Source organism: Pseudorasbora parva, chromosome 2 (assembly GCF_024679245.1).
Source record: "Pseudorasbora parva isolate DD20220531a chromosome 2, ASM2467924v1, whole genome shotgun sequence".
Lineage (NCBI taxonomy): Eukaryota > Metazoa > Chordata > Actinopteri > Cypriniformes > Gobionidae > Pseudorasbora > Pseudorasbora parva.
This window is the reverse complement of record NC_090173.1, coordinates 3,829,904-3,850,016: the sequence shown is the minus strand read 5'-3', so window position 1 is coordinate 3,850,016 and position 20,113 is coordinate 3,829,904. Positions and strand designations below refer to the sequence as shown.

At 40.9% G+C, this 20,113-nt stretch overlaps 1 protein-coding gene across 1 annotated transcript in view; it reads left to right on the top strand.

Moving 5' to 3' along the window:
• Positions 1-13,365, top strand: part of LOC137048106 (zinc finger protein 665-like) — a 79,271-nt gene extending 65,906 nt beyond the window's left edge. Inside the window, exons 4-6 of the mRNA XM_067426113.1 lie at positions 4,805-5,173; positions 6,610-6,839; positions 13,285-13,365. Coding sequence (XP_067282214.1) covers positions 4,805-5,173; positions 6,610-6,839; positions 13,285-13,365 — 680 coding nt within the window. The remainder of the gene's footprint in view (positions 1-4,804; positions 5,174-6,609; positions 6,840-13,284) is intronic.
• Positions 13,366-20,113: the final 6,748 nt, after the last annotated feature.

The following is a 20,113-nucleotide window of genomic DNA, read 5'->3' as shown; positions in this document are numbered from 1 at the left end:
TTTCTGTTTTAAAATTTTAAAAGTCACAGCTTCATCGGACATGATTCGAGCATGCTAATTGGTCGGAAAAAAAAAAAAACAGCGTTCATTGTCTTCATTGTCTCTTTATGACCGACCATAGGAAATTAATGGGAAATCGGCGAAAACACAACAATTCTCTGAATATTTCTGTGTACAATCTACAAATCAGCCACAATACAGAAAAAAGTACACAGCAGTAAAGAGGTGACACTCTAAAACATCAAGAGTGTGATATTGAAACATTCACTCTCACACACACACACACACACACGCACACACACACCTATGAAAAATTGAACCTATGAACCACATTTTGAATTTTTAAAAATCACCGCTTCATCTGAAAATGTGTTTGAAGTTTGTGTTCTGAAGTTGAATGAAAGTTTTAAATGATAAATGGACCACAATGCAAAATGTGTTTTAGTGAGTGTGAATATATTATCGTTCAGTAGAACAGTTTAGTAGTAGTTTGTCATATGTCCTGACAGGAATAATGTTTTTGTAACAGCAAATCAGAATAAAGATAGATAATATGCTGATCAGGCTTGTGCACAATTCTTGAACTTGAATTGATTTAAATTGATGTCAAAAACAGGATATAGAATTACAATTCGAATTTGAATTAAAGGAAGCAGAATTTAAATTCAAATTATTAAATAATAATTAAATAATCAAATAATTCAAAGAAAAATTCAAAGAACTTCATATACATGTCCATGTTGCCATATTATCTTCTTCTGCACCTGTTGAGAGAATCTTTAGTGTTTCTGGAAATATCTTCCGACCAGAACGGTGCAGACTCAATGATAAAACACTTGAGGAGCTGTTGAGAATTAGATCATCAGTGTTGATCAGTGAGTTTTGCATTTGAATTAATGATAACTGCATTAACAACAACTTTGTGTTATTTGATTACTTTGAAATGAAAATAACATTGGAACAAAACTAATTAAACAATAATGAGGGGGTAATTTATTTCAATTGATCATTATCTGTATTTTAGAACAAAATGTATGCAGGGTTGAGGAGTGACACTGTAAAAAATTAATCAGGGGTCTTTTTCACCAAAAAAAAAGGTGCTTATTAAAAATAGTGTATATTATATTTTATATATTATTATTATTATTATTATTATTATTATTATTATTATTATTATTATTATTATTGTTATTATTATTATTATATATTATATATTATTTATGAGAAAATCGTGGTGGTAAAGATATGTTGTAAAGAAATAAAAAAAGAAAGCCCTACAAGAAGAAGCGGCAAAATGTTGCAAAATCACAGACCTGTTCAGGGCTTCAAGTGCAGCTAGGTTTCATCTGTGAATATACTGCAGCTTTTTCGTTGGTAACTTGAATTTAGGAACTGATTAATAAAATTAAGGAAAAAAAGGTTATTGTTTATTTTAAAGGGGTACTTCAGCGCTGGAAAGATCAATCTGTATTTTAACTGGGTCATTAATGTAGTAGAAATGTGAAATTATTTTTGAATTTGGTGCCTTAGACTGAGAAAAGACATCTCATGGGGATGAAAGACTACAATTCCCAGAATGCTTCGAATGCAGCACCAGCATCTGTTGTGCCCCTTAATCCAATTCTGCCTCTGAGATTTAAAAAGTTGAGAGAAATTGGTGCAGTTATTCAAAGAGTGTTTGCTGTTATCACATTAAAGGCAGTAAGGCTTTGCCATTGCGGTCCTAATTCTGGCAGGTGATGGAGGCATTGAAGGGAATTTCTTAGTGCTGAGTAGAACTTCTGTCCCTTTGTGGAATGGTTTTACCTTCCTTGGTGGGTCCCAAGATGGCCTGGTCAAGTTGCCTCAACCAGAGCAGCTTGCATATCTTGTGGAATCCTCTTGAACTTGGATTTCATATTCTAACCTGAGTCTAAGTCTGAGAAATCAAGAAGATTAGGAATCTTCACATATAATAATAAAAATAATAATAATTTGTTCGATTTATATAGTGCTTTTTAAGGCACTCAAAGAGCTTTACACTGAAAGGGGGAATCTCCTCAACCACCACCAATGTGCAGCATCCATCTGGATGATGTGACGGCAGCCATATTGCGCCAGAACGCTCACCACACACCAGCTGATTGGTGGAGAGGAGGCCGAGTGATGAAGCCAATCAGGAGAGGGGGATTATTAGGAGGCCATGATGGACAGAGGCCAGTGGGCAAATTTGGCCAGGATGCCGGGGTTACACCCCTACTCTTTTTCCGAAGGACATCCTGGGAATTTTAACGACCACAGAATTTCAGGACTTCGGTTAAACGTCTCAACCGAAGGACGGTGCTCTTTTTCAATATAGTGTCCCCATCACTATACTGGGGCATTAGGACCCACACAGACCACAGGGTGAGCGCCCCCTGCTGGCCTCACTAACACCATCACTATACTGGGGTGTTAGGACCCACACAGACCACAGGGTGAGCGCCCCCTTCTGGCCTCACTAACACCATCACTATACTGGGGCGTTAGGACACACACAGACCACAGGGTGAGCGCCCCCTGCTGGACTCACTAACACCATCACTATACTGGGGCGTTAGGACCCACACAGACCACAGGGTGAGCGCCCCCTGCTGGACTCACTAACACCATCACTATACTGGGGTGTTAGGACACACACAGACCACAGGGTGAGCGCCCCCTGCTGGACTCACTAACACCATCACTATAATGGGGCGTTAGGACCCACACAGACCACAGGGTGAGCGCCCCCTGCTGGCCTCTCTAACACCATCACTATACTGGGGCGTTAGGACCCACACAGACCACAGGGTGAGCGCCCCCTGCTGGCCTCACTAACACCATCACTATACTGGGGTGTTAGGACCCACACAGACCACAGGGTGAGCGCCCCCTGCTGGCCTCACTAACACCATCACTATACTGGGGCGTTAGGACCCACACAGACCACAGGGTGAGGCTTAACACTGAGCTATTCACTAGCATTAATCAAAGCCACCTGCTGGAGATGGGCAGAGCATCTTTGCCTTGCTGTTTTGACAGCGTGCTCTGACATTGGCTGATTGCCAGAGCTAGTTTCACAGACAAAATTCAAAATACAGGTCACAATGGGACGTTCTTTTTAATGTGACGTTCCGGTGAGGAAAAGGAAAGAGGAGAGAAAGAGTAAAGAGAAAAGAGAAAAGAGCTGACTACGCCACCCAGGTCACAAGACCAGGGAACTATCCTAATAAGGACACAGGTTCGATTTCCCCGTTGACATAGACTCAGAGACGTGGAGTTACAAAAATACAAAATCTTTATTAAGCCAAGATAAAAATGTTAGAGTGAATAACTTGTATTTTGAACACCCAAAAAGGGCGAATCACTGCTGGCACAGACACGCCACAAGAGTGACACAGGCGATAACTCACAGGCTCGTGGTTACCAGAAGCAGGACGAGCTAGTGCCACGCGTCGCTAGAGTCGACGATGGTCAGGGAACACCCACACGTGCACAGCACTTCACACACGCACACTCACTGCAACCACCTAAACCATGCTCTGTGTCTCACAAGGACCCACCACCAAAAGAGCAACTAGCCCTCCTGCTCCGGACCCACGGCACCTGGAACACAAATTACCAAACAAAATAAAAGTTCAAAAGAATTCAACAAAAGGTTTGTTACATAAAGGGGGGTACCCACTTTATAGAAATAAATATACAGACAACAAAATTAATCAACAAAATTAACAAAAGAAAAACCACCAAACCACTCAACCTGCAACCATTGGGTTGAGAGAGAGAATATATGGAGCACTGCCACAGGCCGGGTAAAATTACCGCGCTACTACCTGCGCCGTGATACAGCAAAGAGGGTTACAGTGGTAAAACTAAAGAAAACAAAAACAAACAATGACTACAACAAAGACAAAAACCCAGTGAAACAAACAAACAAAAATGTCAAAATTACAATTTCAAACAAACTCAATTACCATAAACAAAAGTTAATAAAGCAACAAATAAACTTAACAAAAGAAAACAACACACAGGCATGCACCATATATAACAAACACATGGGCATGCTGAGCAAACAAACAAACGTTAATGAAACAATATTAAAGTAAATAAGAACAAAAACTAGGAACAAGACAGGAGCAATAAACGTCCTAGGCCAGGCAGCAGTCCTCAAATGCCCTTAAACAGGCGAATTAATTCACCTACAAGAAACTAAATGTGAGCTGCAATATCAACCATGGACACCAATCCATCATTATACCATGGTCTCACATACCATGCATGCGAAGATCACGTCATTCATCCGGCAGCCACAGATAATGAGATAACAGACGAGCTGGAATACAAAACTTCTCACACACACATACTAATAAAATAAATACAGCCCCAAAACGGGAATGAACCTACCATGAAGTCAAGCAGCAATTCATCAGCGTCGTTCAGAGCACTACAACGGGCACTGATTGTTAGATGGAGACTCGCAACAGCGAAAGCAAACCTTCTGCACGTTGTGCACTTTATCAGCACAACGCGGGTAGCTCTGCACAGCATGTAACAGTTAAAATCATGTGAGCCCAAACATAAAATCACAACCGGAAACAGCACTCACCTACAACAGAGGAAACCAGGGCACCGCAAAGACGGTCGCACAATGGCGCCGCCCTTGGCAGCACTACAGCCACCCTTATATACGGTTGATAATGAGATGCTGATTACCTGTACCTAGGGAAGAGTAATCGATCCCACAGAGGATGGATAGCACTAGATAATGGCACTTCACTACATTAACAAGCATACCTTAATATACACATGAAGATCCACACAGGAGAGAAGACGTACTCATGTGATCAGTGCAGCAAAACATTTATTGATACATCAGCCCTAAAGAGACACCTGAGAGTTCATACGAAGGAGAAGCCACATTCATGTTCTGTGTGTGGAAAGAGTTATTCACTGCTGCAAACTCTACAAACACATGAGAAAATACACACTGGTGTGAGAGAGTACATGTGCTTTGAGTGTGAGAAGACTTTTACTACAGGGAGTAAGTTAAAACAGCACCAGAGGATTCACACTGGAGAAAAACCTCACGAGTGTTCACACTGTGACAAGAGATTCAATCAGTCAGTAAATCAGAAAACACATGAGAAGATTCACACTGGAGAAAAACCTTCAAGTAATAAAGTATTCTCGTAAGTTTATAATATGCCATTGAAAATACATACGGGTGAGGGTTCGGATGGCGGTCGCCATGTTGCTCCTCCATATTGAAAGTACATTTGCCAAAGAAGGACATACCTGTAAATTCAAGCTTCGCTTTTCGCGTTTTAAAACTCGACGGCACTGTGTCGAATGTGAAGAGGGGGAGGATTGCTTGAGGCTGCTATATGATGACGGAGGATCACTCTTATTCTCGAGGATATTTGCCAGAGTCACCAAGGAAGCGGAAAAGAGAATCAAGACGGCAACGCAACAGGCAAATCAACAAGACAAAAGTAAATATTGGAGTGGCCTTTCCAAGATGGAAAGAGCTCATGAGGAGCAACTATTGTAAAAAGAACGCCGACGTTGCCTGCTTTCTTCTCGACAGGTAATATTAATTCAGCCTATTTGTGTATATTGGAGGTTTTATTGTTGCTTGGCTAATTATTTCATGGTGTGCTGTGCATAACACTAGAACGACGTCTAGGATAGTTTTCCTCGCGTCAATTAGGAAAAAGTAGCTATTGTTTACCTTATAACATAAAGTTAAATCCGTGTTCTATGACGGATAACATGAGATTAATATTTTAAATGCATTATAATTTGTAGGCTATATATGTAGGCACTTTAAATTTTAGTTATTTTTTCATTTATTTTACTGTATACACAATTAATGTAGTCTAATCTGATAATGCTAGTGTAAGTTGTTTCTAAGCGAGAATTTCACCTTTACTTTTACATCTGTCCAATAATATTATTCATTTAAGAGGTATTATTGTACGATGTAAATATATTTCACACTATGACACCTTATTATGACTACACCTATGAATGGGGCACTGGTAGGTCATTAGACCTAAGACTAGAGTAAGGGTAGACCAGCCCATTGAGAATAATCATAAGGAATTATCAGTTATAATAATAAAATACAGACAGAACTATTTTCATTGAATTATAGGTAAATTATATACTGCTTAGGAGATGAAGGAAGACATGTACCAAAAATACATATGTTCTTCATTGTCATAATATATATATATATATATATATATATATATATATATATATATATATATATATATATATATATATATATATATATATATGACTTCTTTTATATCTAACCAGATCAACAGCAGACCTGGAGTCATTCCAGAATCATATATTGATGTATGCCAGCAAGCACTTTGCTTTCACTCCCCCAGTTAATGAGGCAAGAGTTCTCCTGGCAGCTCTTGATTACAATTTCCACCGCAACAAGCCAACAAGTACTACGTGTGAGGGCAAACAAATGTAAGTTTAATATATGCAGTATTGTAAACAAACAGGCACACAATGTTTTGGGATTGATAAGTGCTCTCATGTTTGTCAGTAATTGACTTTTAATAGTTGACCGTTGTTCCATTACAGTTTACGACGACTGTACAACAAACATGCAAGAAGATACAGCTTGTACGCCCCGAAATCGGAAAAAAACGTACAAATACATATCGGAACTGCAGGCGAACATTCTAAACCAGAGATTCACCAGTGGAGTTGGGATGCCTCGAAGGAGGAGCCTTCGGCCCAATGACCCAAGAGCATGTGGTGTCGTTCCCCCTGGACCTCCACCACCCATATCAGAGCTGATGCAGACACAAGTCAGCAGAGGTCTTGGTATGTGATGCACATGTGCATGCCATAAATTTGAACCTTATTACCTTTGTCTGTAATTCAGTGGAGGTGGGTTAACAATGTGTTTTGATCAATAAAATAGTGTGCATTTCAAATGACACTGCATTTCTTCCACAGGATCAGCTTTCCAGGAGGCTGCGAATTTTGAATGATCCCTATTACTTCAAAATCAGCATGAAAAAAGTATGGTTTGTGTGTAAATAGCATTAAAGATAAGTACTGTAAATAATAAAGATATTTCAAATAACATTATTGACCATGGCACTGTCAATTTTTGTTTCATAATTGAAAAAGTTTTTCATAAGTTTATGAATTTATGTAATGTATAAGAAAGACAGCATAAACAATGTCTTATCAATTATAAATAAATGTTTATTTTTTATCAGATTACAATATGAAAGCTGGAAAAATACATTTAATTTAAACAATTCAATACAAGAACACCAATAAATAACTATTTACAATAACACATTTTAGGTAGATGATTTAAATTCCAGGGTTGAAACCGGTGTACTGTCTCTGAGGGTCAGGGAACTTATCCCTTATCTTACACACACAGCAACTAGGAATCACTCTTCTATTACCCTGCCCTAGAGATCCATGCTGCCAGAAGATGAAATGCCTGTAAGCAGCATATCTGAATTCCTGGTTGTCATCACATGGCTCTCTTATATGGCCTAATGCTGTGATATCCTCCCTGTACTGCCTATGAATCCGGAGAACACCTGCATCAAGGCAGTACTGATTGAATTGTATTAGTAGGCTCACACAGTTGGCTGGGTTTTGTCCACAGCATTTTTTTTCACGATCAGTTGGCATGTCCCTGCAGTGTTTACAGGTACACCATGATATATCTTGCACAGGAGGGGGGAGGCCATGTCTGCGCTGATGCTTCATCAATGCATCAAACACCAGACCTGGCTGTCTTTGTAATAACTGTATGGTCAGGTCCCAGTGCTCTTGCAGACTCATTCCAGCTACAAGTCTCTAAAGAAATAAAACACAAGAAATGTGATAAATATGATAGACTCGTTTATGGTTACAATGTTTCATTGTTAGCAAAGTAGTAATATTACTACAGTAAGTTGTCAAGTGTTTACACAAAAGGATGAAGAATAGTATGTGTACAGACAATGAAAATTAGAAATGTTGTGTAACTACAGTCCATCGTGATTTATCTGGCAAACAACTCACGTCATGCAGTTGTAACACAGACTAGAATACAGACAGCACAGCGGCGTTGTAAAACGATGTAGATACTAAGAAATCATTTTAGTTTTATTGACATTGTTCATTCTGCTAAGATGAAAATATAATATAGACACAAACCACTGTTGCTTCTCTCCTTTGGGTTTGAAGGGCTTCCACTCTCTCCTCATCATCTTTGGAAAGTGCTTTTCTTTGCCTTGTTGGAGGTCTCAGCAATTCACTGGCACCTGCCCTGTTTTTATTCTTTCCTTTCCCTTTCCCTCTACCTCTACCTCTCCCTCGCACCTCCGTCACATCATCTGATCTCTGCTCATGGAGAAAATGATATAGCCTACAATGTAAACTTTGCCTTATGCTAGTGATGTCGTACAATATACAGAATAACGATAGCACTGATAAAAGTTACTTTACTAAGATTAGCTTGCATTCGTCTGGGAACCTGATAGCTGATGTTAGCAATGAACTGGTTAAAAATAACGAAAACGTAAAACTATTATTCATTTTACATAGATTAATTTGATCATAGATCATTTGGCAAATTAAATAACTGTAAATTATAATAGTTTTCAAAAGTAACCTCATCACTTGAAGCAACTCTCACCGAAGAGGTGGAACTGTAAGCCATGACTAATCGGCCACTGTAGGAGTTGAAACGAAATCGAAATTGAGAGGAGCAGAAACTATTATTCACTGGATGGTCATATACCTTTACACCGCTAGATGGGGGAAAATATCACACAGTGGAGCTTTAAGTAAAAGTAGAAGTACTACAACGACAATCCTACTTAAATAAAAGTAAAAAAGTACCTGATTTTAAATGTACTTTTAGTATTAAAAGTAAAAGTACTTGTATAAAAATGTATTCTCTTAATGTCTATATTCTAATAATTAAAAAGAAGAAAACAGTATGGGCTGTGGCGTTTTAATTCAGTTAGTTTTGGGTTAATGTTGGCTAATTGTGCGTATCATCTGTTGCCCAGTTTACATTCTGACTCACAATATCAGGACGATCTGAAGAGTTAAATATCAATATTCAGAAGAACATTTCCATCAGCTTTGATGTATTTAAATCTTCATATTTATGAGGATTAATCTTAAATATAGGATATGCTTCAGCTTTCCTTTTATATTCTTAAATTTGATCAATAAATTCAATTAGAATAACGCTATATGGTTGTTAAATTAAATCATTTACAACTGACAAATTACAACTGCATTAAATAATGTTATGAGAAACGTTGAAAATAATGTTTAAACATGAAACTAAACTACCAGTTCATACATTAGACTATTATTATCCATTAATTATCCGAACAAACCTTAATCTCGAGCCCTGAAACTGATCAGAAAATGTAACGAAATGCTGTAGAAATGTAGTGGAGTAGAAAGTAAAAGATTTGCTGCAAATATTTTTGCAAAATGTAACAAAGTAAAAGTAAAAAGTATGCACTATTGATTCTACTTAAGTAAAGTACAGATACGTGAAACATGTACTCAAGTAAAGTAACGAAGTATTTGTACTTCATTACATCCACCACTGGTTACCACTGACATCACGGTGCTCATACGTCATTGTCACGTCACGAGACAGTCTCATGAAACAAAATCACGGTTAACGCAGTAACGCAGCCTGCTTATGGGGAACTAACTGTAATCTAATTACTGTTTTTGCAATTTAAATCCCTTACTTTACTCGTTACTTGGAAAAATAATCGGATTACACAGTAATTGGTTACTTCTAACATGTTACTGCCCATCACTGCCGCCCACACTCTCGCAGATGCAGAACAATTAATTGTGTTGATTTAAAATAAACAGTTATTGAAATAAACAGTTATTATGTAGAAATTAAAGCTAAAGCTCCAATCTCCTCCCGAAAATATTGAAAAAGTTAGTGTGTGCCTCAGTGACAACTTCCCTCAGAGAGGCCTGTTATGTCCGTTCAGAACGGATTCATCTGTGCTCATTTGGTAATGCCTTGCTGCGTGTTTAGGATGCAGCTGTTTTGGTCTGAAATAGTTCATTCCAGTTTTCTGAAAGTAAAGTGAGTTGCGTGCATAAACCTCTTGTCCAGCATAATTTTTTTATATACAACAAAGCCGACAATCATGACGTCAAATAACTAACTATAACTAAACTTATTTAAAGAAGGAACACCTGAAATGAAATCATTATGATAAAAACTGCCTACAATGACAGAAACCAACTTTGGGGAAAAAATATTTGAAGTATTACTTGATTGTTAAGTTTGTCTCGCGTCCATTAGAAAACAGCGGGGCAGGAGTTATGAGCTATACTGGGACCGGCCACCGGGGGGCGATTGAGGCTTCAGTTTCTGAGAGGAGTGCTACAGGCTTGGTTTAACAAAAGGAGTTCAAGTGTAATGTGTGTAATTGTAAGGTAGTTTGGAACCGACGAACGCGGGCAGTCCCTCATGAACGATGGACACACACACACACACACACACACACACACACACACACACACACACACACACACACACACACACACACACACATAATAAAACATAAACAACAAACAACTTCAAATCCAGACCTGGGGTGTAGAAAGAAGCAAGGTAGCAAGGTAGACCAGAAAGCAAGGTAAACTTACCGTCACACACCTTGAACTCTTGGTTGATAAACCCAAACCTTGCTTACTCGAGGTATGCTGGTTCCAGAAACGAGTCTGGGAGTAAGTTCAGACAACTCAGAGTATGTTCCCGGTTACCTTACAAGGCATTCTCAACAGAGCGACAGATCAATGGTTCGCCATGGAAACAAACGCTAAGAAAGAGCGCGCCATTCTACTTCCTCTTCTTGTGTTTAATGGCGATTTACATCACATACTTAATACACATTGCCACCTATTGGGTGGTTGTGCAATAATTTGTTTCCCATGTTTTATTTTAATAAGTAATCTTTATTCACTGAGAAAAAGGGTTATATTGTTTGCTTGATGCTAATTGTGAGATGACAAAATAAATAATAAATATATTTGAATTGCATTAACATTGACTTATTTTCATAATTATAATATGTTAGAATTAATATATAATATTGTATATTATATAACTGAAACAAATTTGGTTATATTAATAACTATATTAATTATATGACAAACATCTAAAAACCTCTTAAGCAAACAAACCCTGGAACATAACTTACTCCAGAGCAGGTTATGTTCAGAGAGTGAGTTGCCATGGTTACTTACATACCCTAAAAGTTACCTCAGTTTTTGGAATCGAAAGTTGAGGTTATCCGTTAACTTACTCTTAAACATACCCGGGTATGGCACATAATCTGCTTTCTGGAATAACCCCTGGTGCTCTCTCGTTCTTCACTGTCGACGCTCCTCCTTTTATGAGACATGAGAGAGTGTGGTAAACATGGTATTCATGTGGGACAATGCACAGATTTCTCATGTATGCTGTGTTTATTACTTTCTTTAGGCACATACAAGCCTCTACTGTTGTTTTACACACCTATTTATTTTTGAGATTTTCATTGTGTTTAGTAATTCTGTTACTGTTTTCTGCACTCACTGGAGTCCATTGGGTGGTTTGATTATTTCTGTTATATGCCAGCTTCTTTTAATTGGAAGTGTATCCCCAAAAGCTGTTTTTTTCCTAAACAAGAAATCATTAAACAGCACTAGGTAACTTTTCAACCTTCATAATATATTTTCACGACTCTTGTGATGATACATCGACTTACAATAGGTTGAATGACACGTCTGCCATAGCCTGACGGGGTCTGTATCGTTTTCAATCGTACTTTTAAACTTCGGGTTTCGGGTAGTAACCCTACAAATTACAAAATTCGACTGCTTTACGGCATATACGTCACTTCCACCAACACACACACTTCCTTACAGTCGGACGTGCGAGCCCAACTTTGTTCGTCGGATAATATAGTCATGTCCGAAGCAGCACAGACAAATAAGAAAGAAAAGGTTTTGTTGGAGGAAAGCAATAAGAGGAAACGAAAAAGTGCTGTGATTAAAGGCAGGACGAGGATCAACATGTGACCAGCGTTTGCTCGTCGGCGTGAGCTGAAGGAGGCGTGCCCGACCGATGCTGTCCTGCTTGTTATGGTGATTACCGACCACTCAAACACTGAACTGAAGTATCATATAGATTCTGGAAAACGCTAACCAATAGACTACTATAATGACGCTGGCTTGTAAACGTGAGCATCGTGATTATTTGGCGTTTGAAAAAAATAAAACCCATGAAATGATATTCCTATGACATGCTGAAGCATCTGCCACTGACTGTACCTGGGATGAAGACATTTCACACGCGCCGCCAGAAGAACACCTGCATGTGAACTCCTCCTGCAGTGTTCAGGGGAACTGTTAGTGCTGCACCGACCCGCGGCGCCGCTTTTATGAAGTTATTTGGCCCGCCCCGCACCACTGTATATATTTTTACAACCCGCTGCGCACCCGTATCTTAAATAGACATACGGGGTCCGCAGGTTATGAGACGAGCCACGCATCACTAGTTCAGGGCTATCAGGGTTGTCATGTCAACAAATGCACGCGCGATGGCATCCCCTGATGTAGGAGGACAGAGTTTACGACAGTAGTTGAGGACATTATTTTTTCCCAACTGTAGGGGGACCCCGAGAGCAAAAGTTACCCAGTGCTGCTTTAATGCTGTGTCTCCTTTGAGTCTCAGTCAGGAATAAAATTATATTTTTTTACTTTTAACAAACATCTCAGGAAAGGAGACATATTAAACACAACTGTAGAGGTTTTATTAAGAAATTTCAAAATAAGAAAAAAAAGTTAACAACAGGAATGAACAGATACAATAATCATGAAATCAGCTCCATCACACAGAACAGAGGGTTTTACACACACATTCTGTCCGTTACTGTATTTAATATAATATTTAAAGCAGTTTATATCCAAACCACAACAAAAGGACAATAATCAGAATGAAATATGAAAATATTTCTTCAGGCTGCTCAGAGTTTCTTCTCTGCTTTCTGAGAAGAGGAAAATCCAACAATGACCAATCCTAAGTTTGAGCTATTTGTAATATTGTTGCAGATTCGCTCAAACTCATCAGTATTTTATTGTCATATTGTAGGCATCTCTATTTCCTCTGGCCGCTGCGAGTCCTTCCTCCCTGTAAAATAAAGCCATTGACTAACCTCTGACCTCTCCTGTGTGTTTTTATCATGACTGCAGATTGATCCAGATCAGATGAGTGTGAAGGATCAGATTGTGTGCGGCTCAAACTCACCAGCTCTTCTTGCACAGATGATCTGAAGAAGAATCACAGTAGGAGCAGCAAACACTGCCATCTCAACAATACTCACAATCACTGCAGGAAACACGAGAGGAAGAGAAGGAACTGAAGTCAAGGGGATTCAACTATGAACATTCACAGACTGACTGATAGTTTCAGTGATATAAAGCTGTCAGAATAAATCAACGTGTCGTACCTCTGATTAATAATCCAGCAGCCATACTGACTTCAGTTTCTCCTGGATCTGTGGAGAATAATAATATTAATGCTTTTCTATAGCCTGACAAACCAGACCCACATCAAGATGTTTGGTCTGGAAACTCACCATTGACAGCTCAATCTGAGGGGCGGATAAACGGTTGTCTTTCAAACTCCCTCTGCACGCGATAGGATAGCGCTACACCAACCAGAGCAACAAAGGTGAAACAGAGCTTGTTGACAGAATAAACATTCGCCGTATCCGGTCGGCTAAACTCCGAACACATCTTCCCTTTTTAAGAATGACTTCAGTGCCGTTCTTTGTTCTTTTCTCAGAGAAAAGCTTAACTCCAAGTCTTCCAGAATCACAGTCAAAGCTGATTCGAAAGACCGCCGCCGTTCGCCAGTTTCTGTGTTTACTAGAAGCACGCAAACGTCGTCATTATGGCCCCCCCACCGTCTCTATACACGATGTGATTGGCCCGACCAGAGTTTGGCGATTACAGCTCAGAAGGTTATTGAGAGTTGCTAGACGACACTTGCGGGCAGATTAAATTTGCTGCCGCTAGGGTGCGTCTAGATTTCTAGCTTAGCTTTTCTAAGTACGCAAAGCACTTTACATTGAAGAGATTAATCTCCTCAACCACAACCTGATGATGAGACGGCAGCCATGTTGCACCAAAAACGCTCACCACACACCAACTGATTGGTGGAGAGGAAACCGAGTGATGAAGCCAATCAGGAGAGGGGGATGATTAGGAGGCCATGATGGACAGAGGTCAATGGGCAACATTGGTTACACCCATACTCTTTATCGAAGGACATCACTAACACCATCACTATACTGGGGCTTTAGGACACAAACAGACCACAGGGTGAGCGCCCCCTGCTGGCCTCACTAACACCATCACTATACTGGGGCTTTAGGACACAAACAGACTACAGGGTGAGCGCCCCCTGCTGGCCTCACTAACACCATCACTATACTGGGGCGTTAGGACACACACAGACCACAGGGTGAGCGCCCCCTGCTGGCCTCACTAACACCATCACTATACTGGGGCGTTAGGACCCACACAGACCACAGGGTGAGCGCCCCCTGCTGGCCTCACCAACACCATCACTATACTGGGGTGTTAGGACACACACAGACCACAGGGTGAGCGCCCCCTGCTGGCCTCACTAACACCATCACTATACAGGGGTGTTAGGACACACACAGACCACAGGGTGAGCGCCCCCTGCTGGCCTCTCTAACACCATCACTATACTGGGGCGTTAGGACACACACAGACCACAGGGTGAGCGCCCCCTGCTGGCCTCACTAACACCTCTACCAGCAGAAGCCTAGTTTTTCCAGTTGGTCTCCCATCCAGTACTGACCAGACTCAGTCCTGCCTAGTTTCATCAGGAAACCAGTCTTATGATAGTTCACCACGAGTGTTACTAGTTCTACTTCTCCCCTCAGTAAAAATCGTGGTAGAACTCTCAGGTTAGATCAGGTCTGTGTGTGTGTGACACTCAGTTCAGAGCAGGTGTGTATGTGTGTGAGACTCTCAGTTCAGGAGCTAAATCTGCTCACACTAACATGGGATGCCTTGTGTTTAAAGTGTCATGAAACCCCAAAACACTTTTTTGAGATGTAAACAGATATGTATAGGCTGCACATCATTAGAAAACACTTAGGGTACTCATTAATGGTATTCATATGTGAAAAAATAATTGTTTTTGCATTTTTCAGAGCGATTTATGTCTTCCAGTTTGAAAAGCTGAGTCGGAGCAACATCACAAATGCTGACGTCAGCGTGTGCTTTTCGGCCCTAGAATGGGCTGCTGGGGACATGTCAGGAGTGCAAAATAACCGATCTATAGGCTAATGAACAATATTTTTGATGAAATATCAACAAGAATCAAAAGCCACCTTTTCGTTTAATTTGTGGTCACAGTGAAGGGGGGAGTGGGACAACACCCTTGCCTCTTCATCATATGCATCTTATCCTTTTGAATGATTTTTAATAACCTCATGAATTAAATAATCAGTTATTATCCTTTCAAAATGAATAATTATTGACAACCAATTTTATTTGATAATTAATACATTTAACTATTATTTAATATGGTTTTGACTCTATGTCTGCTGTATGGTGTCTAATTTGCTTTCCCGAGATTCGGTCTGACAAAGACAGTCAGACCCCTATCTATGTGCCCTGACATAGATAGCCTGACCTCTATCTCTGGGTCCTGACCAACAGGGCCTTGGAGAGAAAGTTAGAACTTCCAAGAGGTGAATCCTGCCTGTTGCTAGTAACCCCAGGACAGGAAGGGGTGGGAGGATTTGAGTCTCCCAATTGTGATTTCTTCCCATTTATATAGTGTGATATTTCCCATTGATAGAAGTAGATTTTTATCTTTATATTTCTTTATATTTCTTTATAGAATGAGGTAGATGACATTAGTCGTACTTTTCTTTCTGGAGATGTGTTTGTCATGTGGTGTTGATATCTTGTCCAATTGATAAGCTCACAGGACGCACTAACCTTGGAGGAGAGATGTACCCTAGAGTCTTGTGTGTGTGTGTGTGTGTGTGTGTGTGTGTGTGTGTGTGTGTTACATGTTCTGTGCAGGTCTACAGAATGGATTGGACCACTTTTCTCACACCCTAGACCTCTTGGCGTCTTTCTAGGACTCCCCTGAAGTCAACACTACCCCAATCTTGGGATTGTCTGATGTATACATCCTGATTAACAACAACAACAACATCTCCTATCTATTCTCGCGTGACACATTGTTTAGACTTTATGCCAATCAGTAATATTCCACGTGTCCATAATTATGTAAATCATGCCCTTGAAATTGGTATAACTAATTTTGTGTAAGGTAGAATAGAGTCTGGCCTGACACCGCCCTGAGAGACTCTGAAGCTGACTCTACTGATGAAACTGCAAACTATTCTTCAGTAAAATTCTCTCCGATGATTGAACATCCTGACTCCTGGTCTTCATTTCGTATATCTGGTCCATGGGTCAAAACTGTCAACACTTAACAGTTTTTGGTGGAGGATGCGCGGGCAATAATTCCTTGGTGACACCCCTGGCAAAACAACAAATAAGGTAGTATTTATTTATTTTATTGTTTGGATAAGGTTATCTGAATGGAAGATTGGTAAAGGGGAACGAGAGAGCTTCACTTCGATAGGAGTGAGGAGTTAATTATGCTTGTGTGATAGTATAAACCAAAGTCGCTGATGGGATTGTTACGGTTAACGGTAGAAGGCAGTGCATTGAAGCGTACTTAAGAAAGGGGGCCCCGGTGGGCATTGAGTGCAGTCACTACCCCTACAGGAGTACGTTCCTGGAACGGTGTGTGAGTCCAGAAGGCATCGCAAACCTGCGCCAGTCTCTTCCATCTCAGATAAAGGGATCCCCTTGTTTAAACAAGTAAAATAGATTCAGGAGTTGTTTGCCAGGGGTGCATCTGGAACGATACCGAGTAGAATAAAATAAGACCCAAATTGGTAAGGACCAGTATATGTGACCAGGAGTAAAAAGGTACTTTGGTTTCATGAGTAGAACTCACTTCTATTCTATTAAAAACTAATTTGAGGATAAAAATAAGATTCATTGCCTTACGCTGCTAAAAACCTTCTTTGTGATCAAGAAAAGATTGTTTAGAAACCAAATACCCTAATTTATAGCCGTTTGTGTTCGCTGTAAAATGGGAGGTGTACCAATGAAATCAATCCCTAATGGGGCTAATGAGTGGTACGACCTGGATGCACGTGACAGAATAGCAAAATTAAAGGAAGTGCAGGTGGGCCATGCTCTGGGAAGTTTTAATAAGGGGCTGGGAAAGTCTTGTGACAAAGTAGAAAATGCTGCCAGGTCTCTTCCTCCCTCAATCCCAACTGACTCTTACCAGGAAGTGCAGGTGGCCCCCACTCAGGGATCCACCCCGCTTCCTGATAACAGAGAGGAGGGACCGCATGAAAAGGCACGCCCAATATTGAATGCACAGGTTGAAATCCCTCCCCCATACAACCCAGAGGTTCTTTCCGCACAAGCAAAAAGTAAATTAACCACAGGGGTCAAGAATATCAGATTGCCCTCTGTTGAGGCATATAAACCCAGAAAAACAGTCTTTGCCGCCCCAATTCTTTATTTGGAGTGGGACGACCAGAACACTGAAATGGGGGCTGGACATGAATATGGGTCATTGACCAGACTAACCCCAGCTGAGAAAAATAGTTTGCTTGCGGGGAGAGAACCTTTCAAACTGTACAGCCCAAATAAAGTTTTATGGGAAAAGATAGAAGCCATTGCCAGACAACAAAATCTGGGCATTGCTGACATACAAGCACTGGTGGAAGGATTAATCCCTACCAGTAAACTGAAAGCTGTACAAACAATTAGACCCCACCCCTTCATTCCTTCAGACTGGACTGAGTACTGTGAGGCCTACACCACTTACAAGTATGAGGTTGAAGAACTGTTAGGTCAGGGGTCATACCCCTGGACCAGTGTAACCCAGGTCAAACAGAGAGGAGGGGAAAGCCCTTTAGAATATGCTGACCGTTTTCGCATAGCCTATGAAACTTACTGTGCTGTAAACTGTAAGCCTGAAGATTGTGTTTGCTTCATTGTCTTTGAATCTGCCACAGGTAGCCTGAACGTGCTTCCCTTATCTCAATCTGGCCACCATTGTAAACAGAGATGCGCAGTGACTGATGTTGACAAAGAGACTGAAACTCAACCTGAGTGGAAGTTTTTGATTTCTAAATTTCCTGATGTTTGGGCAAAAGATACATTTGATTGTGAGCTTGCCCAAGTTCAGCCACTGAGCATCCCAGGACCCATGCATGTAGCCAAACGACAAAATACCCGTTAAGAAATGAGGCTCGAGAGGATGCGAAGAGTGTGGTAGACAAATTATGCAAACAGGGTATCATAATACCATCCACCTCTCCGACAAATTCACAGATATGGTCCATGAAAAAGAGCGACAACTCTTGGGGTCTCCCGATAGATTACACCCCGTTAAATGCAGCTTCCGAAAAGATGCACCCCCTTGTCACAATCCCCGCCATGATCCTTTATGAAATAGGGTCTGAACACTGTTATGTCACTGCACTGGATATTTCTAACACTTTCTGGACTTGCCCTCTAGCCAAGGAGGACCCAGGAAAATTTGCTTTCACCTGCAGGGGTCGCCAATGGACATGGTGCCGGTTGCCACATGGATTCTGCAACTCTCCAACCCTGTTTCATCAGGTAGTGGCATCCTTCGTTGATCCGGTAAGAAAGACTTTTGAAAATGATGGATCATTTGTCCTACATTATGTGGATGACATTCTGATTGCCAGCCCAAGCAAATTCAAACGTTTAACTGCTGTACGAACTGTTTTGAATGCCCTGGAAAACGGGGGATTCAAAGCCAACTTGAATAAGGCACAGCTGGCACTGCCCGAAGTGACTTATTTAGGGCAGATTGTCGGGGTGCACGACCGACGAATCACTCCAGAAAGAGTCAAAGCCATCGTCGAACTTCAAAAGCCAAACATGGTTACTGGTCTAAGGCAGGTAATGGATCTTCTGAATTACTCCCGCCAGTATGTTCCTGAATACAATGAACTGTCTTAACCCCTCACAGAATCTCTTAAAGGGGGAAAACCTGGATCTGACCTGATCGACTGGACGGAGGAGATGGAGGAGGCGTTCGTGAGTATCAATGAAACTCTCACTTCCTCCCCAGCACTGAGACATGCTGACAGCAGCCAACCGTTTCACCTGTGGACATGGGTGGGAACCCGATCATACTCCGCTGCCCTCGGCCAGAGAGTTCCAGGCCGAAATTCCTACGGAATGGTAGGATATTATTCTGATCCTATTCCTGTTTCTACGGCAGGTCAGCACGCCTGCCTGCTGACATGTGACTGTGCAGAATGGGCTGTGGAAACCACGGAGGACATTGTGACACATCAAAAGGTGATACTGCACACAAGACATCAGATTTTGAAGTTACTGACAAACACTTGCCTGGACTCTTTTTTAAATCAAAGACGAGCACAGGGGGAAACCACTCTTCTGAGTAAGAATGTGGAAATTCAAATTGACAATGAAAATGCTGTAAACCCTGCCTCCTTGCTTCCAGAAGAAGGAACTGCCCACCACTGTGTCCATATGATTGAGAATGACAGCCAGAGCCCTCTCCAGGCCGAACCAATATCTGATGCCATGAACCTGTTTGTTGACAGGTCCAGTTTTCATGAACAAGGACAACGCTTCACAGGCTGGGCTGTGGTAAACGAACATTATGAGACTGTTGAATGTGACTCTCTTTCAGGGGGAGGGGGTCAGGTGGCAGATCTGGCCACTCTCACAAGTACACTTAAATACAGCAAGGCCTTCAGGACGGTCCATGATTTTGGACCTGTGTGGAAACAACGGGGGTTCCCTAGCACCCCTGGTCTACCCATCTCTCATCAAAAGCAGGTACAGAAACTCATGTCTGCCTGAGATTTTCCTTCAGAAGGAGCTGTTATCAAAAGAACAGGACACTCTACTGATAACGCCC